The sequence below is a fragment of the Nicotiana sylvestris genome, chromosome 6 (assembly GCF_000393655.2).
Source record: "Nicotiana sylvestris chromosome 6, ASM39365v2, whole genome shotgun sequence".
NCBI classification, from domain to species: Eukaryota; Viridiplantae; Streptophyta; class Magnoliopsida; order Solanales; family Solanaceae; genus Nicotiana; species Nicotiana sylvestris.
In genome coordinates this window covers 139,641,322-139,668,843 of record NC_091062.1, presented here as the reverse complement: position 1 = coordinate 139,668,843, position 27,522 = coordinate 139,641,322, and the positions used below count along the sequence as shown (strand labels likewise).

Genomic DNA, 27,522 nt, shown 5'->3' with positions numbered 1-27,522 from the left:
ACCAGGTTAGATAGGATAAAAAATGAGGTTATTCGCGATAAGGTGGGTGTGGCTCCTATTGAGGACAAGATGCGGGAAGCGCGACTTAGGTGGTTTGGCCATGCGAGGAGGAAGAGCACAGACGCCCCGGTGAGGAGGTGTGAGAGGTTGACATTGGAGGGCCTATAGAGAGGTATAGGTAGGCCAAAGAAAAGGTGGGGAGAGGTGATTAGGCAAGACATGACGTAACTTCAGCTAACCGAGGACATGACCCTTGATAGAAAGGTATGGAGGTCGAGGATTAGGGTAGTAGAGTAGGTAGTCTAGAGTGTTCATATGTAACGATCCGGATGGTCGTTTCGTGAATCGTATCCCCGTTTTCCCCATTTCTGCTTCTTTATATTGTGAACACCTAATTTTTGCACTATTTTGACACCTCCTAAAGTTATTAGTGTTTTGTTATTTAAATTATTTTTCTCAATTTTTGTGACTTTAATTGCATATTTCCTTCTAATAAAATACTAAAAAAATAGTTCTTTCTTCATTTGTGCATTTTAAGAATTAATTAGTTGTTCAGTTGGTGAATTAATCTAGTTAATTGATTATTAGAATAAGTTATTTAATTAATTTATTTGTGTAAAATTAGTTTAATAAGTAGGATTAAGGAAGAAATTTGGCCAAATTTGAAAGAAAAAGTGTCCAAGAGTGCAAGATAAAGGGCTGCCATTGAAAGGGTCTGAAACTACGTAGTTTTGCCTCAAAACTACGTCGTTTCACTAAATGAAACAAGATCAAATCATACCCATCCATTCCATCTTGATCCAATGGATCTCATTCACTCTTGGCTTAGGTATTTAAAGCCTCAAAAATCTGAAAATTGTCCTCATTTTCACCCATAATTCTTTTCTCCTTCTTCTCTCTTCTCTCTCTCTTCACTCTCTCTACGCCGCCCCATCTCCGCCCACCGCCGCCGGCCGGAAATCGCCGTTGCCGGCGGACCACCTCCAAACACCTCCAAATTCACACCATATAATCTCCACAACTTCCTCTTTCCATATCTCCAAACCAAATCCTTCAAAAATCCCTCAAACTCCTTGAATCTTAGATCTAGGAAACTTTCCCGTCACTTTTTTGCCCAAATTCTTGAAGCTCCAACCACTACCGCCCCACAATACCTACATCAATGGATAGAGCTCCTCAAGACCTAGCTATTGATGCCAATTTTACCCTGAAAATCCGGCGATCAAAATCCGGCCAAATTCCGGCGACCTCCCCGAACCCCCTCTTTGGGCATACCATCATTTTTTCGGCCACTTGAATTATAAAATGGTAAAAATCCTATTCTTTTTTTGTGGCTGTTTTTTTCTATTTTATTTTTATTTTTTCAGATTTTATTTTTGTCTATTATTAATTATTTTAGCATTAGTTTTTTAAGTATGAAATGTTAAATTTTCTGTTTTTGCACTTGTTGAAGTAGTAAAATAGTTTTGTGTTGATAAAAGTGAGGTAGTGAAAAATACTTAAGAGTATATGGTATTTGTTTGGTTGTTTATTTACTGCTTCAAGACTCTTTGAGTACAACACTCAAAAGTCAAATTGTTTGGTAAGAAAATGTAGATCTTTGGATAATGTTTGAATAAAAGTCTGTCTTTGAATAGTGGAGAGCAGATTTTGTTTGAAATACTTGACAAGATTTGAACCAGAAAGTCTGGCATTTTGAATTTAAGAGAAGATTTTGTAGAAAAATCTGTCAAAAAGATTGATTTTTAATTTTTTGAAATAGCTGATTGTTTTGATATATAGGAGGACACTCCATCTTACTGAGGGAGCTCTACACACAAAAAAATAAAAAAATAAAATCAGTAGCTATAATATCCCTTAGCAGCTTTTGTGAGTTGATTCTTAAGTGAAAAACTTGTTTAAGGAAAATAGAGTAGTCTTGAAAGATTTTTCTGAAGTTACATAATTGTACAATTTTGCTGGGGTATTTCTAGTTTATTTTTTTGGGTTTGAATCTGCCAGTTGTCGCTATCTTTTGCTGTTGTTGCTGCCCATTTAATTGTTTTGCTGTTGATTTTGGAAAGAGCTGACTCTGCTGTATTTGTTCTTCTTTCTGCTGTCCAGGTAATTTTCGGACCATGTAAACTCATAAAATCGAGTTGGAATGAAAGATAATGACGCTGGGAAATATTAGTAGCTTCATCCTTCTATTGTAATTCATTTTTATGTGCTCTTGAATGTTTGATAATGTTATAACGATATGTTAGTTAATTAAATTGTGTTAAGCATCTTTAATTATTTTTATTTTTGCAAAGCATTAGATATAATTCCATTGGCATTTGGTTGTCTGAAAGGAGCATATATATTAAAATTTGAACCCTTGTAGCCATGTTTGTCCCCTTGTTGTCACCAAGCTAAGTTATTATTATTATTATTATATTATTATTATTATTATTATTATTATTATTATATTATTATTATTATTATTATTATTTTAGAGTCCCAATAATCTTTTTTATCTCTTAAAAAATACTTATTTAGTAAGGTAGTTAAGTTGTAGATTAGAAAGACAATCTGTAAACTTATTTTTGTAAATAGTTGGCTACGGGTTGCAAATAGCAAGATAGGGCCAAATCTGTAACATAACTTTAAAAGGTCATATCTGCAGATTTAAAGTCCAAAAGCATATGGGCTTTTGGATTTTGTCTTGGACATGAGCCCATTTGACTCCATCAACCCAATAGTGAGTTGCCTCATTCAATGTCAAGACAAGCCCACATCTTACTAGTTTTAAGCAATGTCAATTAATAATTTTCTCTCATTAGTCTCATCTTTTAAATTAGTACTCATAACAATAATTTTCTCTCATTAGTTAAGTTGTAGATTATTATTCAAATCTTTTCTTTAATTTTTTTTAAAAAATAAATAAAAACGGACATAAAAAAGCATAAAAATCAAATAAATCACAGTTTATCCAAGTTTAATTCAAGCCAAATATAGTCAATAAAGCGACCGTGCCAGAACCATGGGACTCAGGGAATGCCTTACACCTTCTCCCCGGTCAACATAATTCCTTACCCAGACTTTGTTTTCGTAGACCAATCATAATAGAGTCAAACCTTCCTTTGAATAGGGATTCAAATAAAAGGTGACTTGGAACACCAGTAAAAATCAATTCCAAGTGGCGACTCTGTAAATAAAATAATCCCTACTTCAAATTTGTCACTTTAATTGAAAAAGCTCTTTAACCCACAATCCATAATATTTGACACTTATTTTTTGGAGGGGTAAAAAGGGGTGTGACAGCTCTGGCGACTCTGCCGGGAAAAACCAAATTCGAGCTTGTACATGTTGACTTTTATTTGGCTTTATTAATTTTGTATATACTGTGATTTATTTGGGTATAATGTGCTATTTGTTTGCTTTTTACCGTTTTAATATTTTTGAACGGTACATATAAACTGTCTTCCCACGCACCCCCTCCGAGTCTTCTTGAATTAAAATTGGGCATTTGCTTGACATAGTCCGCTTTCTTTGAGATAGCCGAGGTGTTTGTCACCCGGTGAAGGATTTTAGTCACACCTATTTTAGGCGGGGAGCACCACCAGTTAAGCCGGAAAGCAATGCTACCGGTACACTGACCCTCCTCGGTTCGAGTTGTCCGCTCGAGTAAGCCAGTCTAGATACCTTTTCCACCAAGATTTAAACCTAGGAGAACAAACCTCATACCGGATTTTCCTAGTAGGTTCGCTCTATGTGCATCACATGCATTTGACTTAGCGAAACTCGGCATAGGGTCGGGTCCGTATAAGACAGGTATCCTATTTGAGACCATCATGTTCACGTATGTGCTACTTGATACATCATTTGGAAGGCTTACTTGCATTGTCGACCGACTTTTGAAAATTAGTGTAGCAGAATTATTAAAAGAAAGGTACCTAGTTTTACCGAACTACGCGGGTCTGATTCTCATCGGATGTGAGATACGTAGGCAAACCTCATCGGTTCCGGCCCCCAATTTTCAAAAAAAAAAAATTCAAATATATTTCCATTTACTTTCTTCTTTAGAAAATAATTTCTTAGAGATCCCAATTTTTAAAAAAATCAAAAAAAAAATTCAAAAATATTTTCTTCTTTTTTCTTTTATAAGTCTTTCTTCCACAAAAAAAAAAATCAAAATCAGATTTTTTTTGTTCAAAAATCACAAAAAAATAAATAAATGAAAAAAAAAATCGAAAATTCCAAAATAAAAATTGTTGAATTCCAAATATTTTTTTTCTGCTTCAGAAGTTTTTCTTTCAAAAATTGAAAAAAAATATTCGAAATTCAAAAATATTTTATTTCTTGTTTTGAAGTGTTTATTTCGAAAAATTCCAAAAAAGGAAACTTTAAAAATGAAAAAAAAAATCTTTTTTTTAATTCTTTCTTTCAACAATTCCAAAAACAAAATGAAAAAAAAATCGAATTCCAAAAAAAAAATCGCTCTTCTTTATAAGTCTCACTTTCAACAATTCAATAAAAAATTGAAATCTAAAAAAAAAAAATAATTCTTTCTTCTTTTGAATCCTTTCTTTCTACCAAAAAAAAAATCCAAAATCATTTTCCTTGTTAGGAGCTTTCGTGGAGTTATTTGTATATGAGTAAAAAACGAGAGTTAGTTTGTGTACTTTATTCCTGATTTTTCTGAACTACGTAATGATCTGATTCATGCGGCGTCATGATACGTAGGCAATACCCATCGGATTCGATCATAACCATAGAATTAACTGAGGAAAAATAAACTAAAAAGAAAAAGAAAGAAAAGAAAAAAAAAAGAGTGACAAAAAATAAAAGAGTGACAAAAAAAAAGGAGAATGCCAAAAAATAAAAAGCGACAGAGACGAAAAAAATCAAGAGTGATTAAATAGAGGTAGAAATAAAAGAAAAGAGGTACATACTTAAAGGGTTAGTTAAGGCCAGGATGAAACATGCAACCGTTCAAACACATGGTAGAAATGTTTAACTATTAGTTGCATTGCATCCCCAACGTGTGATTTCCTATGTGTTAAATGTCTCAAAACTAACGAGGTTGTGGTGTGAGCAAATTAGTCAAGTTCTGTTCAGGTGGTTGGTTTTGTTGCTATGCAGTGATGAACGCGCAACCTTGCACGCGGCCACAACATTATACACAAAACCGAGCTCCACCTCCCAGAAATGCACATCTTTACCCAGCTCCATATAATCCCCAACCAAATGATCTTTGATACAATCCTCGTCCAAGAGAGCCTTTCATAAAGAATCAGTTCACCCCTATTGGTGAATCGTATTCAAGCTTGTTCCAAAAGCTAATCAGGCTAGATCTATTGCAGCCAGTGGCCCCGAAATGGCCGAACCCCTAGTCCCCCTTGCACCGAGCTGATGCTAGATGTGAATACCACTCTAGAGCAGTGGGAAACAGTACAGAGGACCGTTGGACCCTCAAAAGGGTAGTTGAAGATTTGATTAAAACTGAAAGAATCGTTTTTCGGGATGAAGAAGCTTCTGATGTGACGAACAATCTGTTGCCTGCCCACAACATTGGGCCAATGGTCAGAATGATTTGTGAAGCTGAGGAATTTGATCCGGCACCGAAGACCGTTGCAGCCTTTGCCGAGATAGAAGAAAAGCCAAAAATGGTCGCCAAACATGAAAGTTCCCCATCAAACGGGAGTCTTAGTGGCTAGTCTTGCTATCCTTTCTGCATCTGGATTATCTCAGGGTGTGATCCAGATGTTTTACCTTATTGTCTTACTTTCTGATGCAAACTCTTCTATCTTCAAAAAATTGAAAAAAAATCAAATAAAAAAAATCAAAAATCAAATGAAATTAATATTTCATTTTCCAGGAATATCTCTTTTCTTAATCTTGTCATTTTTCTTTCTTATTCTCTTTTTAGTTCTGTTAAATGCAGATTTCAATAACATGACATGCTTGCGGACTTCATGCCCAGATCCTGAAAGTTGTTAGGCCTCGAAATAATGAATCAAGGATTAGATCGCAATGAAGATAAAGTTTAAGGAAATAAAACAAAGAGTTGGAACAACTAAAGGAAAATTGGTTCCCGGATTGGAAAGGTCCGTACATTGCAACAAGAGTACTGCCAAAAGAGTGCGTTGTACTTGGGACACATCGAAGGAAATGTCCCTGAAATAACTGTCAATGCAAATGTAGTCAAAAGGTACTATGTTGGATCCTCCATATAGTACTAATATTCTCCAATTAGGATGACAGAGACTTTCATTCTCACTACCCAAACACTATCAACCCTTTGCAAACCCTTTGAGCTGGCTCCCATTCTTTGATCACCCTCTTTGGAACCTAAAGGTGTTATTGAAAAAAAAACAAAAAAAAAAAGCAAAAAAAATGAAATGAAAAATGAAACAAAAAATATCAATCAAAACAAGTTCAAGTCACCCTGAACTACGTTTGACTTGATTCCGAAAGGATACGTAGGCAACCTCTCTCTGGGGTTCAGTCACACCAAAATAAAAATCCAAATTCCCCCAAAAGTGAAACTGGGGCAGATGTTGTAATGGTCCGGCGATGATCCCGCCTGAATGGTTCCAAAGTTGTAATTCGATCCAAATCATTTTTACCCAAATCCTTTCAAGTCCTTCCGATCAATCAGTGAGAATATTTAAGGATTAGAGAATACGACTACTTTGATCCGATGCAATAAAAATGAGAGAAATAAAATGAGAGAGTCTTATTGGTGAAAACCCACACGGGCACCATGAGGTGATGGTAAGAAGAGAAATGAAAAATAAGAGAGTCTTGTTAGTGAAAACTCGTAAAGAGCACTATAAGGCGAGAAGAAAAATGAGAGAGGTCAGCTCGTGAAAAACCGCAAAGGGCACCCCTGATCAAAAAAAGGATCCTCACAGCCATCGGCACCGACAGAGTCCTGGCAAGGTTTCTCGATTTTGAGGAAAACATTGTGATGAATTTCTGAGAGTCGGAGGTTTACACAAATCAGATATCCAGTCCAAAAGGCATGTCATGTTCATTGAAGTCCGCATGTACTCCAGATAAGTCCTTCTTTCCTTTACCCGAAAGGGACACTTCTTGTTTTAAACTCATTCTCCATTCCATTGTTTGTTTTCTTTGAATCCCTTTCGGTCTAACACTGTTTCAGATCTAAGACAAAGAAATGATAGCAAGACTGATTTATAGGGTTCTCATTTGGCGCAAGCTAATGTGCAGAAAGGCACCAAGCCTCGTACGGGCATCAAGTCGACCCCGACTAGCCATGGCGGCTGATGCTTCGAAATCAAAACTCTTGGAAAGAGAAAATCAAATGGAGAGCCTATAAAGGCAAATGGAGTTGAAAAGGTTGAGTCTCATGTGGCTAACCATCTCGGCAAAGAGTTGAAAAAAGCCAAGGCATCCCAAATGCTCTGAATTTGAAGTTGGGAGAAAGAAGCCAGAAAAGAAAGGCCAACGAAAGTGAAATAAAATTGGAAAAGGTTAAGTCCCACGCGACTAGCCGTTGCAGCAAAGTTTGAGGAGCCGAAAGTTCCCCAATGCTCCGGAGAAAAGAAAAGAAAAAAAATGATGAAAAAAAAGAATAAAAAAAAAAGAAAAAAAAAGAAATCAGAAGCAAAAGGCCTACGAAGGCAAGATAAAGTCGAAAAGGTTGAGTTCCACCAACCAATCATCATGACAAAGTCTAGATAAGCTAGAGTTTCTCCAGAGTCAGAAAGGCAATCGATATTCAGGAAGCAACTAGTTTCAGTTGAAAGGGCCGAGATCAAGTGATCAAAATAATCAAGGCCACAAAACCAACCACCGTTTCAAACTAACAATTGTTCTTTGTTTAAAAACATGAAATAGGTGCGATCCAAAGCAACCTTGTGAGAAGCAGGTGCAACCAAAGAGAAACTGCGCAAGGGCTAGAAAGAGCTTTGCAGCAATAATCAATCCAAAAGGGAAGTCCCCTCCAAATTCTTTCCCGCATTCTATGAAATAAAAAACCCAAAAAAAAAAATGAATGTCACCAAACGTAAGATCCTTAAAATCTAAATTTTTCTGTTTTTAGCGTGCATCAATATTATTCACGCCTCCCATTTTTGTAGCTTAACCCAAGTAGAACTTTTTCGCCTAGGGGGATCCAGCTCATAGTTTTCAGGTAGAAGTACTCTTCGCTCAGGATGTTTTACGTAGCTTAACCTAGGCAGAACCGTTTCGCCTAGGGGGATCCAGCTCATAGTTTCCGGGTAGAAGTACTCTTTGCTCAGGGTGTTTTACGTAGCTTAACCCAGGTAGAACCGTTTCGCCTAAGGGGATCCAACTCATAGTTTCTGGGTAGAAGTACTCTTCGCTCAGGGTGTTTTACGTAGCTTAACCTAGATAGAACCGTTTCGCCTAGGGGGATCCAGCTCATAGTTTCTGGGTAGAAGTACTCTTTGCTCAGAGTGTTTTACGTAGCTTAACCCAGGTAGAACCGTTTCGCCTAGGGGATCCAGTTCATAGTTTCCGGGTAGAAGTACTCTTCGCTCATGGTGTTTTACGTAGCTTAACCCAGGTAGAACCATTTCGCCTAGGGGGATCCAGCTCCTAGTTTCCGGGTAGAAGTACTCTTTGCTCAGGGTGTTTTACGTAGCTTAACTCAGGTAGAACCGTTTCGCCTAGGGGAATCCAGCTCATAGTTTCCAGGTAGAAGTACTCTTCGCTCAGGGTGTTTTACGTAGCTTAACCCAGGTAGAACCGTTTTGCCTAGGGGGATCCAGCTTATAATTTTTGGGTAGAAGTACTCTTTGCTCAGGGTGTTTTACGAAGCTTAACTCAGGTAGAACAGTTTCGCCTAGGGGGATCCAGCTCCTAGTTTCCGGGTAGAAGTACTCTTCGCTCAGGTTGTTTTACGTAGCTTAACCTAGGTAGAACCATTTCCGGGTAGAAGTACTCTTCGCTCAGGGTGTTTTACGTAGCTTAACCCAGGTAGAACCGTTTCTCCTAGGGGGATCCAGCTTATAATTTTTGGGTAGAAGTACTCTTTGCTCAGGGTGTTTTACGTAGCTTAACTCAGGTAGAACCGTTTCGCCTAGGGGGATCCAGCTCCTAGTTTCCGGGTAGAAGTACTCTTCGCTCAGGTTGTTTTACGTAGCTTAACCCAGGTAGAACCGTTTCGCCTAGGGGATCCAGTTCGTAGTTCTGGGTAGAAGTAATCTTCGCTCAGGGTGTTTTACGTAGCTTAACCCAGGTAGAACCGTTTTGCCTAGGGGGATCCAGTTCGTAGTTCCGGGTAGAAGTAATCTTCGCTCAGGTTGTTTAATACAGTTTAACTCAGATCGATCCTTTTTTCACCTAAAAGGATTCAACACTTTATCAATAATACATGGTGATAACACCCGATTCTATTTCCTTCTAGTAAGAGAAAGTACCAGCCCCTGATTACATTTCCTTTCAGTAGTACGAGATACCGATCCCTGGTTACACAATCATTCGTTACCAAATTTTATCTCTTTTAGCTAGTTTATACTACTATTTCTGTCTGCCTTTTCAATAAATTAGATAATTTACAGATTTCTCTAATAACTCACAAAAATTTTCTAGTGCCAGACTGGGGCAGAATTTTTTTTTTGTTCGTTTTTGTTTGTCTTTGATGGTTTTGCAGGCTCGGACGTATGGCACAAGTGAAGATTAAAGCTTGCAGTTTCAGTTTCTCATCAGAAGGAAGAAGTTTTTCGATCACATGATAGTTGGAGTTAACTTTGACAATGTGTCAGTAACCCAGCTTCTCAAGATTCATCTTCTCAATTTCAGATCAGGAAAGCAAGCAACTGAAATTGAGTCATAATCGTTTCTTTAAAGAGTATCAAAATCCAATCTAAGGTCAACGCAAGCGAGCAGGTCAAGAATCAAGATTTGACTCCAAAAGACGCATAGATAGGAATTTTGTACTCTTAGTTTGCAGACATATATAGTACTCTTCTCTTTTTCTTTTTTGATGTAAGAAGCGAGTAACAACAATAGCAACAACGACAGCAACAGCAACAACAGTCTCAACTCTAGTGTCCGGTAGTCCCAGCTACCAAATATTTCCAAAACTACACCGACCTGATTCCTTTATAGCCAAGGATATGTAGGCAGCCTCGGAAGCAAGGTTTGGTCACCTTTTTTCAAAAAAAAAAAAATTGCTTCCATTGGAGTGACATGTGAGCAAAAATTAACTATGACATTCATTTTTCTTTGCACGAAAACTCTTCATGTTCTCGAGCAAAGAGGGGCAGTTGTGAACACCTAATTTTTGCACTATTTTAACACCTCCTAAAGTTATTAGTGTTTTGTTATTTTAATTATTTTTCTCAATTTTTGTGACTTTAATTGCATATTTCCTCTCATAAAATACTAAAAAAAAATAGTTCTTTCTTCATTTATGCATTTTAAGAATTAACTAGCTATTCAGCTGGTGAATTAATCTAGTTAATTGATCATTAGAATACGTTATTTAATTAATTTATTTGTGTAAAATTAGTTTAATAAGTAGGATTAAGGAAGAAATTTGGCCAAATTTGAAAGAAAAAGTGTCCAAGAGTGCAAGATAAAGGGCTGCCATTGAAAGGGTCTGAAACTACGTAGTTTTGCCTCGAAACTACGTAGTTTCACTAAATGAAACAAGATCAAATCATACCCATCCATTCCATCTTGATCCAATGGATCTCATTCACTCTTGGCTTAGGTATTTGAAGCCTCAAAAATCTGAAAATTGTCCTCATTTTCACCCATAATTCTTTTTTCCTTCTTCTCTCTTCTCTCTCTCTACGCCGCCCCAGCTCCGCCCACCGCTGCCGGCCGAAAATCGCCGCCGCCGGCGGTCAACCTCCAAACACCTCCAAATTCACACCATGTAATCTCCACAACTTTCTCTTTCCATATCTCCAAACCAAATCCTTCAAAAATCCCTCAAACTCCTTGAATCTTAGATCTAGGAAACTTTCCCGTCATTTTTTTTGCCCAAATTCTTGAAGCTCCAACCACTACCTCCCCACAATACCTACATCAATGGATAGATCTCCCCAAGACCTAGCTATTGATGCCAATTTTACCCTGAAAATCCGGCGACCAAAATCCGGCCAAATTCCGGCGACCTCCCCGAACACTCTCTTTGGGTATACCACCATTTTTTTGGCCACTTAAATTATAAAATGGTAAAAATCCTATTCTTTTTTGTGGCTGTTTTTTTCTATTTTATTTTTATTTTTTTAGATTTTATTTTTGTCTATTATTAATTATTTTAGCATTAGTTTTTGAAGTTTGAAATGTTAAATTTTCTGTTTTTACACTTGTTGAAGTAGTAAAATAGTTTTGTGTTGATAAAAGTGAGGTAGTGAAAAATACTTAAGAGTATATGGTACTTGTTTGGTTGTTTATTTACTGCTTCAAGACTCTTTGAGTACAACACTCAAAAGTCAAATTGTTTGGTAAGAAAATGTAGACATTTGGACAGTGTTTGAATAAAAGTATGTCTTTGAATAGTGGAGAGCAGATTTTGTTTGAATACTTGACAAGATTTGAACCAGAAAGTCTGACATTTTGAATTTAAGAGCAGATTTTGTAGAAAAATCTGTCAAAAAGATTGATTTTTAATTTTTTGAAATAGCTGATTGTTTTCATATATAGGAGGACACTCCATCTTACTTAGGGAGCTCCACACACAAAAAAAGAAAAAAAATCAGTAGCTATAATATCCCTTAACAGCTTTTGTGAGTTGATTCTTAAGTGAAAAACTTGTTTAAGGAAAATAGAGTAGTCTTGAAAGATTTTTCTGGAGTTACATAATTGTACTGTTTTGCTGGGGTATTTCTAGTTTATTTTCTTGGGTTTGAATCTGCTAGTTGTCGCTGTCTTTTGCTGTTGTTGCTGCCCGTTTAATTATTTTGCTGTTGATTTTGGAAAGAGCTGACTCTGCTGTATTTGTTCTTCTTTCTGCTGTCCAGGTAATTTTCGGACCATGTAAACTCATAAAATCGAGTTGGAATGAAAGATAATGATGCTGGGAAATATTAGTAGTTTCATCTTTCTATTGTAATTCATTTTTATATGCTCTTGAATGTTTAATAATGTTATAACGATATGTTAGTTAATTAAATTGTGTTAAGCATCTTTAATTATTTTTATTTTTGCAAAGCATTAGATATAATTCATTGGTATTTGGTTGTCTGAAAAGAGCATACATATTAAAATTTGAACCCTTGTAGCCATGTTTGTCCCTTTGTTGTCACCAAGCTAAGTTGTTGTTATTTTTATTATTATTATTATTATTATTATTATTATTATTATTATTATTATTATTATTATTATATTTTAGAGTCCCAATAATCTTCTTTTTATCTCTTAAAAAATACTTATTTAGTAAGGTAGTTAAGTTATAGATTAGAAAGACAATCTGTAAACTTATTTTTGTAAATAGTTGGCTACGGATTGCAAATAGCAAGATAGGGCCAAATCTGTAACATAGCTTTAAAAGGCCATATCTGCAGATTTAAAGTCCAAAAGCATATGGGCTTTTGGATTTTGTCTTGGACATGAGCCCATTTGACTCCATCAACCCAATAATGGGCTGCCTCATTCAATGTCAAAACAAGTCCAGATCTTACTAGTTTTAAGCAATGTCAATTAATAATTTTCTCTCATTAGTCTCATCTTTTAAATTAGTACTCATAACAATAATTTTCTCTCATTAGTTAAGTTGTAGATTATTATTCAAATCTTTCTTTAATTGTTTTTTAAAAAATAAATAAAAACGGACATAAAAAAGCATAAAAATCAAATAAATCACAGTTTATCCAAGTTTAATTCAAGCCAAATGTAGTCAATAAAGCGACCGTGCTAGAACCACGAGACTCAGGGAATGTCTTACACCTTCTCCCCGGTCAACATAATTCCTTACCCGGACTTTGTTTTCGTAGACCAATCATAAATAAAAGGTTTGTTTTCAGAGTCAAACCTTCCTTTGAATAGGGATTCAAATAATAGGTGACTTGGAACACCAGTAAAAATCAATTCCAAGTGACGACTCTGTAAATAAAATAATCCCTACTTCAAATTTGTCACTTTAATTGAAAAAGCTCTTTAACCCACAATCCATAACATTTGACACTTATTTTTTGGAGGGGTAAAAAGGGGTGTGACATATATGTCGTTCAACTGTATTGTGTGGCATCGGGTTGATTGGTTCAGGTTCGGAGTGGTTTTGGAGAGGAATGAAATACTTAGTCTCTTATTTAGAAGTTTAAGTTGGAAAAGTCAACCAGATGTTGAAATATGTGTAGAAGATCTCGGATGTGAAATCTGATGGTTCGGTTAGCTCCGTTAGGTGATTTTGGACTTAAGAGCGTGTTCAGAATGTAATTTGGAGGTCTGTGGTAGGGTTAGGCTTGAATTGGCAAAATTGGAAATTTGGCGTTTTTCGGTCGGCAGTGAAAATCTTGATATCGGAGTCGGAATGGAATTTCAGAAATTAGAGTAGGTCCGTAGTATTATTTGTGACGTGTGTGCAAAATTTCAGGTCATTCGGAGGTGATTTGATAGGTTTCGGCGTCGTTTGTGAAATTAGAGAGTTTATAAGTTCTTAGGCTTGAATCTGAGGTTGATTTGGTGTTTTGATGTTGTTTTGAGTGATTAGAAAGGCTCAACTAAATTTGAATGATATTATGTGATGTGTTGGCATGTTTAGTTGAGGTCCCGAGGGCCTCGGGTGTGTTTCGGATGCTCAACGGGGCATTTTTGGACTTGAAAAGTTGGTAGATTTTGCTAGTGTTCTGTTGCAGAAGAGTTGTTCTTCGCGATCGCGAAGAGGAGGTCGCGATCGCGTAGGCTTAATTAGGGTATAGGTGGAGATGTTCTATGCAATTGCAGAGGTGAGGTCGCGATCGCGTACGTGTCTGAGGTAGTGCTTCGCGAACGCATGGCCAGGGTCGCGCTCACGTAGAAGGAAGGAGCCGATGGAAGGTTGAAGTGATTGATCTATGCGACCGCGTGAAGCAGCCGTGATCGCGTAGGTCTGTGTGGCTTAGGTTCGCGAATGCGTGGAGGTTTCCGCGTTTGCATAAGGTTAAATGAAGGGCAGCATTGTTTGTGCTTCGCGATCACGAGGCTATTTTTGCGATCACAATGAAAGCTTATTTGGGCAAATTTAAAAGATTCAAAAATGAGGTTTTGAGTTCATAATTCCAAAATTCAATAGAGAACTCGGAAGAAGGCAATTTTGGAGGGGATTTTCAGAGGAGTGATTGGGGTAAGTGTTCTTCACTTGATTTTGGTTAAATTCTATAATTGTGTCTTGATTTTTATCATATAAATTGGGAATTTGTGGTGAAAATTGGGAAAAATGGAAGAGAATTGGAGAGTTGATTTTGGGGATCTAAATGCCATTTGATATCGGATTTTGATGAATTTGATATAGGTAGACTCGTGAGTGAGTGGGCTTTCTAGTTTTGTAATTTTTATCAGATTTCGAGATGTGGGCCGCGCGGGGGGGGGGGGGGGAGCCAAATTCGGGATTTTTGGTCTAATTTGATAATTTTCATGTGGAATTTATTGCTTTAGTATATATTGATGATAATATATTGATTTTGGTTAGATTCGGAGCATTTGGAGGCCGAGTCGAGAGGCAAGGGCATCGCGTGTTAGAGTTTTGACTGGTTCGAGGTAAGTAATGATTGTAAATCTTGTCCTGAGGGTATGAAACCCCGAATTGCACATTGTTTTGCTATTTTGAAGTGACGCACATGCTAGATGTCGAGCGTGTGGCGTGCACCGTTGGGGATTGTGACTTGGTCTGTCCCGTAGCAACTATTAAGTTGCGTATTCGACTGAAAACTATATGATACTTTCGTGTTTTAGAAAGAATTTCTATAATTTGGGCTGAATGCCATATTTGGGCCTCGTGCCAAGCTGTTTGGACTCTTAGGGGCCGTTTCTTATTATTTCCTCACTATTTGATTTAAGATCTGTACTCTGTCATATTGTGTTTTACTGATTTTATAAACTCAGTATTTATACCCCGTTTTACTGAGAACCCTATTTTTACTGATAGCTCGAGTGGCTTGAGAGATTTATGACTGAGTAAGGCCAAGAGCCTGTAATTGTGAGGATGTTGAGAGTATAGCACGTGAACTGTCCGTGCAGTACGTGAGTTATCCGTGCAGATTCTGATATTGATACTATAGCACGTGGGTTCCGTGCAGTACGTGAGTTGTCCGTGCGTGTTATAGCGCTTGGGTTGTAGGAGCCCCTCCGGAGTCTGCACACCCCCAGTGAGCGCGGGTACCCTGAGTGAGTGATATGACTTATGCTCGAGGGGCGGTTTATGACATATGTTAGCCCGATGGGCTGTTTATGATTTTCATCATTTTTACTCTATGTCTCCTTGAGCCTCTGTTGAAACTGCTGAAAAACACATGTAAGTGATTTTTACCGAAATTGGATTTCAAACGAGGTGATTTGACTCAGATACTGAATTGAAAGCATGTTATACTTATTGAGATATCATAATGTGGATTTTATGTGTTTCTTACTACTCAATCTTTATTTACCTTTATTACTTACTGAGTTGGCGTACTCACATTACTCCCTGCACCTTGTGGGCAGATCCAAGTGTTGCTGGACGTGCTAGCGATTGTTGATCTTCATCCGTTGCAGATATTCGGAGTTAGCAAAGTAAATGCATGGCGATCACAGCCTTGCTCTTCTCCCTCCTATCTTCGTTTAGACTTTATTAGTTGTTTTTCCTGACTGTATAAGTCTTAGTTGTTTTGAAAAGACCAAAATAGATGCTCGTAACTTGTGACACCCCGATGTCGGGCTTTTGTTTCTTTTCGCACTTATTATTCAGACTTATGATATAAGGTTTTTATTTATTTACAGCTTTAAGAAATCTTATCCTTGAAAAATCTGGTTGTTTTGATGGAATAGTTGGCTTGCCTAGTTCCACGTTAGGTGCCATCACGACCTGGTAGATTTGGGTCGTGATAAGTTGGTATCAGAGCCTAGGTTACATAGGTCTCACGGGTCATGAGCGGGTTTAGTAGAGTCTTGCGAATTAGTACGGAGACATCTATACTTATCTTCGAGAGGCGGCAAAACCTTTAGGAAAAACTTCACATTCTTGAATTCTTGTCGTGCAAATCATTTGATTCTAGTAACTAAACTTCTATTATTCTATTCTCTCACAAGTGGTGAGGATACGTGCTACTGGTCAGGATGGACGACCACCAGTACCACCGTTGGGGCCGCGAGAGGTCGAGGTCGCGATCTAGGCTGTAGTAGGGGCAGGGGTATGGCCCGCACAGTAGCTAGGACAGTACTCGCAGATCCACCAGCCGCCCCAGTTCATGATCAAGTCCTAGTTGTGGATGCTCCAATAGGACCAGATCAGGCACCGGCTATGCCTATTGTTATCCCAGGCCTTCAGGATGCCCTAGCTTAGATTCTATCAGTGTGCACTAACCTGGCTCAGGCGGTCTTAGTTACTACGGTCGCAGCTACTTCTCAGGTCGGGGGAGGCACTCAGACTCCCGCCGCTCGCACACCTAAGCAAGTTGTTCAGGTACTTCAGATACCGGGGCCACCTCCAGCCTAGCCGGTTGCAGCTGCTCAGGACTATGTAGCTCCTGTTATGCCAGAGGACGAGCAACACATCTTAGAGAGGTTTGGGAGACTCCGGCCTCCGTCATTTAGTGGTGCTGAGGGTGAGGATGCACAAGATTTCTTGGATAAGTGTTAGTGATGCTTCGGACCGCAGGTATTCTGGAGACCATTGGGGTCTCATTCACTACTTTCTAGTTCTCTAGGGTTGCACTTAGTTGGTGGGAGGCTTACGAGAGGCGTAGGCCGGTTGACGCAACGCCCCTTACTTGGTAGCAGTTCTCCATTATCTTCTTGGAGAAGTTTGTACCTGAGTCTCGCCGTGAGGAGTTGCACTGCCAGTTCGAGCAGCTTCGCCAGGGTGACATGTCGGTTACACAGTATGAGATGCGGTTCTCCGAGTTGGCTTGTCATGCGGTCTGGTTGGTTCCATAGACCGAGAGAGGATCATGAGGTTTATAGATGTCCTCGGTTTTCAGCTTCGGTTGCTTATGACCAGAGAGATGATATCTGGTGCCACTTTTGATGAGGTTGTCGACATTGCTTGATATATTGAGATGGTTCGTGGTTAGGAGAGGGTTGAGAGGGAGGCCAAGAGGCCTCGTAGACAGGGTGGATTCAGTGGTGCTCCTCATGGGAGTTAGTTTCAGCACGACAGAGGTCGTCCATTCAGACATGCTCAGTCAGCTCGCCCGGTTCACCGTGGTGCATCATCGGGCCATGGTTCTCACAGTTCATATCAGGGCCACTTATCTCTCAGTGCCCTTCCAGCACAGAGCTCTCATCATACCCCATCTGCTCAGGTTTCTATGGGTAGTTCCACGGGGTATTAGGAGCAGCAGTTTCATCAGAGGAGGGGTTGTTTCGAGTGCGGGGATCTCAGTCATATCAAGAGAGACTATCAGACTCTATAGCAGAGTTCTAGGCCATCGAACTCAGCGCTAATTACTTCACCACCCACCCAGTCAACTAGGGGTGGGGGACAGTTAGCTAGGGGTCACCCTAGAGGGGGAGGCCGATCAAGTGGTGCCCGTTTCTATGCACTTCCAGCCAGAGCTATTGCTTCAGATGCCGTGATCACAGGTATTGTCTCGGTTTGCCACAGAGATGTCTCTGTATTATTTGATCCTGGTTCCACTTTTTCATATGTGTCATCATATTTTGCTCGTTATTTGGATATGCCCCGTGAGTCTTGATCGACTCCAACCCTGCACCACTATATAATGGCGAGGAGTGGTCAATGCAGCTTTTACCCGAAAGGTCGGGATTGATATCCATAGGGAGTTAATATTGGTTGGGAGTTGGGTTTTTATCTAATCTAGCTATGCGTGTTGCTATTAATTGCTCTTCTAACCATGCTTGGATTTGTTTCTATTCTACGTTTAATGCTATTGATTGCTGAAAATAATCTAAGCACAATGTTTTTGTAGGAGTTTTCTCAATTGATAAAAAACACTAACTTACACCTAGATGAGTAATCTAATGGGGTCTAGAATTTAAGAGCTATATTTGGGGTCGTGATATAACCTTTACATATAATTACTCACTTTATACCTCTCGGTAGTTTGAGTGACTTTACCCTAATTGGCTTTCTCAAGCCTAATTGGGTGTTCAAACAATGCAAATAAAATTGGCTCAAGTCGGGTATTACTATCTCTAGACTTAACCCTTTAATTGGGGCTTTCAATCTCTTGAATTCACCCTAATTTCTTGTTAGCCTATTTTTTCTAGACTTGGGCTCTCTTTCTCAAGAAGAGCCTAAGTAAAAAAGGCATGAATCAGTATTTGCAACTACCAATTCAACAATTAAAGCATGAAACAAGCTAAATATGACTAACCCATAAACAAATAAGCCCTAAAATTGAAGACCCATTAAATACTCATACTAGGGTTGGGTCATAACCCTAGATAATGGGTTTAGCTACTCATAATCAAGGTAGAAATCAAAGACGGAGAGGAAATATAAGCCATAAAAGTTGATTACAAGAACAAAATCTAAGAATATAAGCTAAAGCTACTCTAAAATTACTCTAAATGGTAAAGTACGTTTGTTCACAAGCTCACTGATATAAACAATAACCTAAAAAATGTGAAAAAGATCTATTTATACACAACTAAAATTACTAGACAAAAATACCCTACGGAGGTTCTGCTGTTAGTGAAATACTGGGCGCCTCAGCGCATGGACTTTCGCGATCGTGCAAAAAACAAGTGCGGACCACGTTTCTTCAATTTTGGACTTGGACTGGGCTAGGTTTCGCGGATAGCACAAAGTCTACCGCGTCCGCGCTAGCTTCTATCGCGGTTGCGTAAAATGTTTGCGGACCGCGATAACTAGGGATTCTAGCCTATTTTATGCTCTTTTTTGCTTAAGGTTTGGATTAAAAGTATGTACAAGTATTCCCGAAAGCTAATAATTTGTGCTTGTTTGCAGTGTTTGGTCAAAAAGAGACAAGGAAGTCACAATCAGCTCAAAAATGAGTGAAACCTGCACAAGTTCAAAGTTAAAATCAAAGGGCGCTAACAGCGAGAAATAGCAGCGGATGCGGAGGGTCTACCGCTGAGGTGGTCCTGATGCCGCTCTCAGCGGATTGAGGATTCAGAGAGTGATCTTTCAGCTTAACAAGTTACCGCTACCCGCGGTGAAATTGCGCGGCAACGGTGTCATCTGACGCGGCCGCGGTCAAAATCTCGCCCTCAGTGGAAGTGAGTATCAGAGAACTAAGTTTGGAGCTTAAATTGAAGACCGCGGTACGCGCACGTATTTTGCGGCCGCGGTTGGAGGAGCGCTGATGCGGTATATTTTTCGCTCTCAGCGGACTCAGAGTTCAGACCAAGTTCAGAGGAGAATACCCGTGGTCTGTGCTTGCTTTTGCGTGGCCGCAGTAGTCGTAGCACTGAGATGACCTATATTCCGCTGTCAGCGGAATCTTCGCAGGGGCAATTTTGCCAGAAAAATTTGGCTGTGTATAAATAGTTCTTTTTCAGATTTTTAGGGCATCTGTTACTTTAGAGAGCACGTGAACAACCATTTTTAGCCTTTTAGAGTAATTTTAGAACATCTTTAGCAATTAATCTTAGATTTTACTGTTGTAATTACTTTTTATGGCTTATATTTCATCTCCATCTTTGATTTCTTCTTTGATTATGAGTAGCTAAACGCATTATCTAGGGTTGTGGCCCAACCCTAGAGTGGGTATTTAATGGGTTTTTAATTTTAGGATTTAAATGTTTATGGGTCAATGATATTTAGCTTGATTCATGCTTTAATTGTTGAATAGGTGGTTGCAAACACAGATTTGTGCCTTTTTGACTTAGGCTCTTCTTAAGAAAGAGAGTCTAAGTCTAGGAAATTCAAGATAACAAGGAATTGGAGTGCACTCAAGAGATTTATAGCTCCAATTAAAGGGTTAAGCTTAGAGATAGTAATTCCCAACTTGAACCAATTTTGCTTGCATTGTTTAAACACCCAATTGGGCTTGAGAAAGCCAATTAGGGAAAAGTCACTCAAACAACCGAGAGGTATAGAGTGAGTAATTATGTGTAGTGGTTATATCATGATCCCAATTATAACAAGTTTGCCCTAAGTTTTAGACTTCGTTAGATACCCACCTAGGTGTAAGTCACTCCTCTAGTGCCTTTTTACCAATTGAGAAAACCCTTACAACAATATCATACTTAGCTTAATTTTATTCTTCATTAGTAGTGAAAGTAGAATAGCAACCAAAACAAAGCATGATTGGAAGTGCAATTAAGAACATCACACATAGCTAGATTAGATAGAAAACCAATTCCAAACTAATATTAGCTCTCTCTGGATTCGATCTCAACCTTTCGGGTAAAAGCTGCATCGACCACTCTTGCCATTCTATAGTGGTATAGGTTTGGACCCGATCACTTTTTGGCGCTGTTGCTGGGGCCTCCTCCACCTTACCCTCAAAGACTTGCGAAGCAAAAGAATGAAAACCAATTTAAGAAGTTTATTGAGATGATGAAAAGCTTGTCGATCAATGTTCCTTTGGTGGAAGCTCTTGAACAAATGTCGGGTTACGCCAAGTTTATGAAAGACTTGGTAACCAAAAAGAGATCTATGGATTGTAAGACCATCAAAATGACTCATCAAGTAAGTGCAATTGTGCACTCGATGGCTCCAAAGCTTGAAGATCCCGACGCTTTCACCATTCCATGTACCATTGGGAGTGCGAATTTTGCAATGACATTGTGTGATTTGGGAGCAAGCATCAATTTGATGCCTTACTTCGTGTTCAAAACCTTGTGTATTGGTCAACCGAGACGTACTTCAATGAGATTGCAAATGGCGGATAGAACGATGAAGAGGCCACTTGGTATTATTGATGATGTTCTTGTACGGGTGGACAAGTTTATTTTGCCTACTGATTTTATGATTCTGGATTGCAAAGTCGACTATGAGGTGCCTATAATATTGGGAAGGCCTTTCCTAGCAACTAGGAAGGCATTAGTTGATGTGGAAGCAGGAACTCACCTTTCGGGTGGGTGACGAAAAAGTTGTTTTTCATGTGTGCAAATCAATGAGGCAGCCGAATAGTACTAAAGTTTGCTCTTTTGTGGATCTTGTAACGGAGGTGATAATTGATGATACTAGTGCCATAGTCAATGTGGAGGATCCTTTAGAAGCGGTATTGTTGAACCTTGATGTGAATGAGGATGAAGGTAGGGTGGAGTATGTTAATGCTTTACACGGAATGAGTTCTTATTCTTATGAGCCCCGTAAGCTTTCTTTGGATCTTGAGAACAGAAAGACTCCGCCAATAAATCCCTCAATTGAGGAGCCTCCCATTTTGGAGTTGAAGCCTTTGCCTTCACACCTCAGGTATGAATTCTTGGGTCCTAGTTCAACTTTACCTGTTATTCTTTCTTCTTGTCTTACTAACGTGTAGGTAGATGCCACACTGGAGGTGCTCCAAAGAAGAAAGAAGGCAACTGGATGGACTCTAGCTGATATTTGGGGAATATGCCCCACTTTTTTCATGCACAAGATTATACTTGAAGATGATGCCAAGCCCTCCGTGGAACATCAAAGGAGGTTGAACAAAGCTATGTAAGAGGTTGTCAAAAAGGAGGTGATCAAGTGGCTAGATGCAGGGGTTGTGTACCCCATCTCGGATAGTTCTTGGACGTCGCCGGTGCAATGTGTGCCGAAGAAGGGTGGTATGACTGTGGTTACCAATGAGTAAAATGAGTTGATTCCCACCAGGATTGTCACCGGATGGAAGGTGTGCATGGACTACCACAAGCTGAATAAAGTGACCCGCAAAGATCATTTTTCATTGCCCTTTCTTGACCAAATGCTAGATAGACTTGCTGGGCATGCCTTCTACTGCTTTTTGGATGGGTACTCAGGTTACAACCAGATTTTGATTGCTCCGTACAATTAGGAGAAAACCACCTTCACATGTCCATATGGCACCTTTGCATTTTCTAGGATGCCATTTGGTTTGTGTAATGCACCAGCTACTTTTCAGCGGTGTATGATGGCTATATTTACCGACATGGTGGATGACTTCTTGGAAGTGTTCATGGATAATTTCAGTGTTGTGGGTGACTCTTTTTATGAATGTTTGAAGAATCTTGACAAAGTGATGGCTCGATGTGAGGAGACAAATCTAGTGCTTAACTGGGAAAAATGTCACTTTATGGTCGATGCGGGAATTGTCCTCGGCCATAAGATCTCAAAGAACGGTGTTGAGGTGGACAAGGTGAAAATTGAAGTGATTTCAAAGCTTCCTCCTCCTACTTCAATCAAGGGGGTTAGAAGTTTTCTTGGGCATGCGTGGTTCTACCGAAGATTCATCAAAGACTTTTCTAAGGTAGTGAATCCTTTGTGCAAATTATTGGAAAATGATGCAAAGTTCGTGTTTAATGATGAATGCATGAAAGCTTTTGAACTTCTCAAGTACAAATTGACAACCACTCTCATTATTACCGCACCCAATTGGGGCTTACCTTTTGAGCTCATGTGGGATGCAAGTGATGTTGCGGTAGGAGCGGTCTTGGGTCAAAAAGTAAACAAGATATTTCACCTGGTATATTATGCAAGTAAGACAATGAATGATGCTCAAGTAAATTACATAGTGATGGAAAAAGAGTTTCTAGCAATTGTGTTTGCTATGGAGAAGTTTAGGCCTTATCTCATGGGTGCCAAGGTAATAGTTCATACTGACCATGCAGCACTCCGCTACTTATGACAAAGAAGGATTTCAAGGCTAGGTTGATGAGATGCATTCTATTGCTTCAAGAGTTTGACCTAGACATTGTTGATCAAAAGGTAAGTGAAAACCAAGTGGCGGACCACTTGTCTAGCTTGGAGGAGGAGGGGAGGCCACGTGATGGCCTTGAAACTAATGATTCATTCCCTGATGAGCAACTCCTCTTTGTATATGTGAATAGCATGCCTTGGTTCACAGATGTTGCCAACTTTCTTGTGACCGACATTGTTCCATGTGAGCTCTCTTCTAACCAAAGGAAGAAGCTTAAACGAGATAGCTTGAATTACTACTTGGATGAGCCTTATTTGTTCAAAATTTGCAATGATGGTATGGTCCGGAGATGTGTTCCGGAAGAGGAGCAAATGAGTTTTCTTGATGCTTGCCATTCTTCTCCCTACGGTGGTCATCATGGTGGGGCGAGAACGGCTTCAAAGGTGCTTAGCTGTGGATTTTATTGGCCTACATTATACAAGGATGCGGGTGAGCTTGTGAAGAGATGTGATGAGTGTCAGAAAGCTAGTGGAATTTCAAAGAAGGATGAAATGCCTCTCACCACTATTCTTGAGGTTTACATAATTGATGTGTGGGGCATCGACTTTATGGGACCTTTTGTGAGTTCATGTGGTAACACGTACATTCTGGTGGCTGTCGATTATGTTTCCAAGTAGGTTGAGGTTGTGGCTTTACTCAACAACGAGGCCCGGAGTGTGGTGGCTTTTCTCAAGAAGAATATCTTTACTCGGTATGGCACTCCTAGAGTAATCATCAGTGATGGGGGTTCTTATTTCTGCAATAAGGCATTTGACACTGCAAAGTATGGTGTCAATTACAAGGTTTCAACTCCTTATCATCCTCAGGCTAGTGGGCAAGCTGAGGTCTCCAACAGGGAGATTAAGAGCATATTGTCAAAGACTGTTAGTGCAAATAAGACTGACTGGTCAAAGAAACTGGATGATGCTTTGTGGGCTTACAGGACTGCTTACAAGACTCCAATTGGTATGTCTCCGTACCGGTTGGTATTTGGGAAAGCTAGCCATCTCCCGGTTGAGTTATAGCACAAGGCCATGTGGGCTTTGAGAGAGTTAAATCTTGAATGGGATGTTGCAGCAAATCTCTGGGTAGAGCAACTCAATGAGCTTGATGAGTTCCGGTTTCATTCCTATTCCAGCTCGTCCTTATATAAGGACAAGATGAAGTACTTACATGACAAGTATGCCCGTAGAAAGGAATTCAAAAAAGGTAACTTGGTTCTCTTATTCAACTCCCGATTACCACTGTTCCCCCGAAAGCTCAATTCAAAATGGAGTGGACCTTTCGAGGTGGTGCTTGTAACTCCGCTGGTCTCTAGATTTGAAAAACAAAAATGGTGAAATCTTTAGAGTTAATGGGCACAGAGTAAAACATTATCTTGGCAAGTTTGATGACAACCACGTGGTGGTAATAATCCATCTCAAATGATTAATGCTAACCTGCATCATGCTGCGACGTTAAATCAGGCGCTTCTTTGGAGGCAACCCATGTGTTTTTCTTCTTTTTGATTTTCTTCTTAGTGTAGGATTTGTTTTGAACTAACTGGTTGTAATATGTGTGTAGGAATGTTTGATGCAGTGCAAGACTAAGCTGGAAAATTTTTGCAACAGTCTGAAGTTGGACCGCTGACAGCGCTCTATTTTCTGCGGTCAGCGGTGGCCATATCGCGGAGACGTAATTTGGTAGCGGACGCAGGATGAAAAGTCCAAAATGAGACTTCTCAGAAGTTTCATCCACGTCCGCGACACATTTTGTGCGGTCAGTTGTGATTTTCTGCGGTCACGTGCCATTTTTCGCTCCCAATGGCAGTTGCAAAGAAGCAGTCCTTCTATTTGTCAAAATATGGACCGCGGTTATTTTCCGCGGCCGCGCCAGGTGAGTTCTGTGGGTCCGAGGGTGTTTTCTATAAATAGGAGGTCAGGAGACCTTTTACCATTTTTGATCTTTTCACTCTCAAGCTAAAACATTCACTGTTCATCTGAGCTCTAATCTGCACAAACACAAGATTAAAATCTATTCTCGTTACTCATTACACATATGGTAATCTCACTTCCTAATTGTTCTTTGAATTGTACTTGTTTTTCTCTTATTTGTTAATTTTTATCTCTTTTTCCTCTTTTTCTTTTAATTTTAACTTATGGTTCATTAGTGTTAATTAAATTGGGCTTAAATAGTTAGGGTTGATGAATTAATAGCTAGTTGGGGTTAATAGCATAGATAATAACTGCTAAATGCATGAAAAATTGAAACCCTAGGATTGCTCAGGCCGATTTTGAATTTCGTGGCCACGGATGTTTTTCCGCTGTGAGTGTTCATGAGATAAATCTGACTTTGAAAGTCTTGATGAGCGCGGTCAGCGGTGACGAATACCGCTGACAATGGCCCTACCTCCGCGGCCGCGCTGCATTTCTTGCGGTCAGCGGTGCGCATGTTCAAAGAAGTAAATAGTATGAGTCCGCGGCCGCGATTGTTTTTGCGCGGACAGCAGTGCAACTTCCGCAGCCGAGGCCGCGCCCTATTTTCTGCACTCAGCGGGACCATAAAATCAGAGGATGGGTAGTCTGATCCTTATACCTTCGCGGCCGCGCCCAATTTTCCGCAATCAGCGGTGCTCATTCCGCGACCGCGCTTCTTTATTCGATGTCAGCGGTCTGCAACTTTTTCAAGCACTGTCAATTGTTCATCTACCTTTCTTTACTGCTTCTTCTAACACCAATACTAACGAGCTTTCACTGACTATGTATGCAGACAATGGTTAAAACAAAAGGTGGCAATGATAAACAAAAGGGGAAAGCAGAGTCTTCCCGGGGTAGGGGACGAGGACAAATCAAGTTACCCCTAGCATTCTGGAAATCAATTAGAAAAATGCGGAAGGATATCAAAGTTACAAACAGAGTTGCATCCCACTCCGAGGGGAATGAGTATGTTCCCTCCGCCTCAGAGAGTGACTCTGTTCCCACACATGTACTAGACTTCTCAGAGAGATTTCGACTGATAGATACACCCCAAGCTTCTCCTACTTCTCCTGCTTCTTCTAAGTCGTCTGATGGCTCAGCGGAGAGTAGTGAGTCTTCAGCGTCAGCCTCTCATATTGCCTCCCTACACAGACCGGAGCCCATTGATTTATATTCTGAGACACCGGATGATGGGATAGGGGGTGATACCAAGACTAGAGGTTTGGAAAGGACAAGAAAATTGGAGGTGTGGCAGCAGAGGTTTGTCAGTGAGCAGGCATATCACATATCATACATGAGCGTCAGTTTACAGAGTGGGATCTTTTACCCCACAACCCCAATGTGAAGCAGCACTTTAATGAAAGAGTGGGGTGGGATTACTTCACAAACAGGGTGCCGGATGCTAATGAGCACCTAGTCAAGGAATTTTATGCTAATGTTGCCCACATCAAAAAAGGCACATTTGTGACTAAGGTGCGGAACCTGAAGATCAAGTTTGACGGAAAGACTCTGAACGATTATATTGGTTTCAATAATGAAGATGAGTTGATGTACTTAGAGAAGGTGGCAATGGATGAGGCGACCTGCCCGTGGTTGGCATCACTACATGCTCTCCCGGATACTACTCCAGCTTGGTTGGCAGCGGGGGTCCCTATTTACAGGAACACCCTGAACTTCGAGGCAAAAGGTTGGGAGACTTTTGTGTGCAGTAGATTAGACCCCACTACTCACGACAGTGACATGCCGATTTCCTGGGCGATTATAGTGGCGGCTATCATGGCGGGGTTCCCAATCAATATCGGGAATATTATGTCTAGGGTAATCACCAGAGTGGTTAACGAGGGTGATAGATCCTACCCCTTTCCGAACTTCCTCACCATGTACTTAGAGGATCAGGAGGTCGAGAAAAAGGATTTTGATATCAAAGTGAAAACCAAGAAGCCCTTCTCATGGTACAGCTTTCAGGGACCAGGCAACCCCAAATCCAAAGGTAAAGCGACTGCTTCTACTAGCCAGTCTGAAGAGCCAGCAGTAGTGGTCACTGCTTCTGAGCCTCCCACTGCCATACCAGATCCTTCCCCAAGACCATCTACTTCCATATCTTCCTCAGTGCCCTCTTCGTCAGCATACCCTTTGACTGCACATAGGCTGAACCAGACTCTCTCCAACATCAACAATTGGATGCAGACAACAACTTCTAAGCTGTCTGTACTATCCAATTCAGTGTCAACCCAGTCAGTTCCCGCACAGCCCCAGGTGCCAGCTTCAGCGGAGGAATCTCTCAAGGAGCTTCTAGACAACCAGAAGAAGCTCCTGGACAACCAGAAGCTCATCATGGATGCTCTGGCAGATCAAGGTAAAGAAATTAAGGAGCTAAGCAAGTAGACGAAGAAGCTGAAAAATACTCGAGCCTCAAAGGAGTTCGTGAAGCTGTTGAGAGGAGATGTGGAGAAGATGAAGTCAGCTGGTGACCTACCATTGGAGCTATTACTATAGGACCAGATTCCGGCAGCTCAGACAGAGCAGGTACCAGAGCAGGAAGCTGAGGGAGAGCCTAGGAGGAGACAACTAATTCCTCAGGCTGATGACTTGGAGATTCAGCTGGATAACCCCGAGGGATGTGCTTCAGGCCAGTCATAGGATCTCGAGGGAGGTGATCTAGGGACCCAGCCATAGGACCCCATGCAGACAGAGGACTCATAGGG

At 40.1% G+C, this 27,522-nt stretch overlaps 1 protein-coding gene and 2 long non-coding RNA genes across 3 annotated transcripts; all 3 read left to right on the top strand.

Annotated features, from left to right (window-relative positions):
* Positions 1–861: 861 nt before the first annotated feature.
* On the top strand, positions 862–2,267 carry LOC138872049 (uncharacterized). The gene is made up of 2 exons (XR_011400464.1): positions 862–1,308; positions 2,104–2,267. It is a non-coding gene; the product is annotated as an uncharacterized lncRNA (long non-coding RNA).
* An 8,444-nt stretch (positions 2,268–10,711) lies between these two features.
* Positions 10,712–12,188, top strand: LOC138872066 (uncharacterized). The gene is made up of 2 exons (XR_011400484.1): positions 10,712–11,144; positions 11,934–12,188. It is a non-coding gene; the product is annotated as an uncharacterized lncRNA (long non-coding RNA).
* Positions 12,189–20,728: 8,540 nt separating this feature from the next.
* LOC138871381 (uncharacterized) lies at positions 20,729–21,103 on the top strand. The gene has a single exon (XM_070149254.1). The coding sequence runs from the start codon at positions 20,729–20,731 to the stop codon at positions 21,101–21,103; it is 375 nt and encodes a 124-aa protein (XP_070005355.1).
* Positions 21,104–27,522: the final 6,419 nt, after the last annotated feature.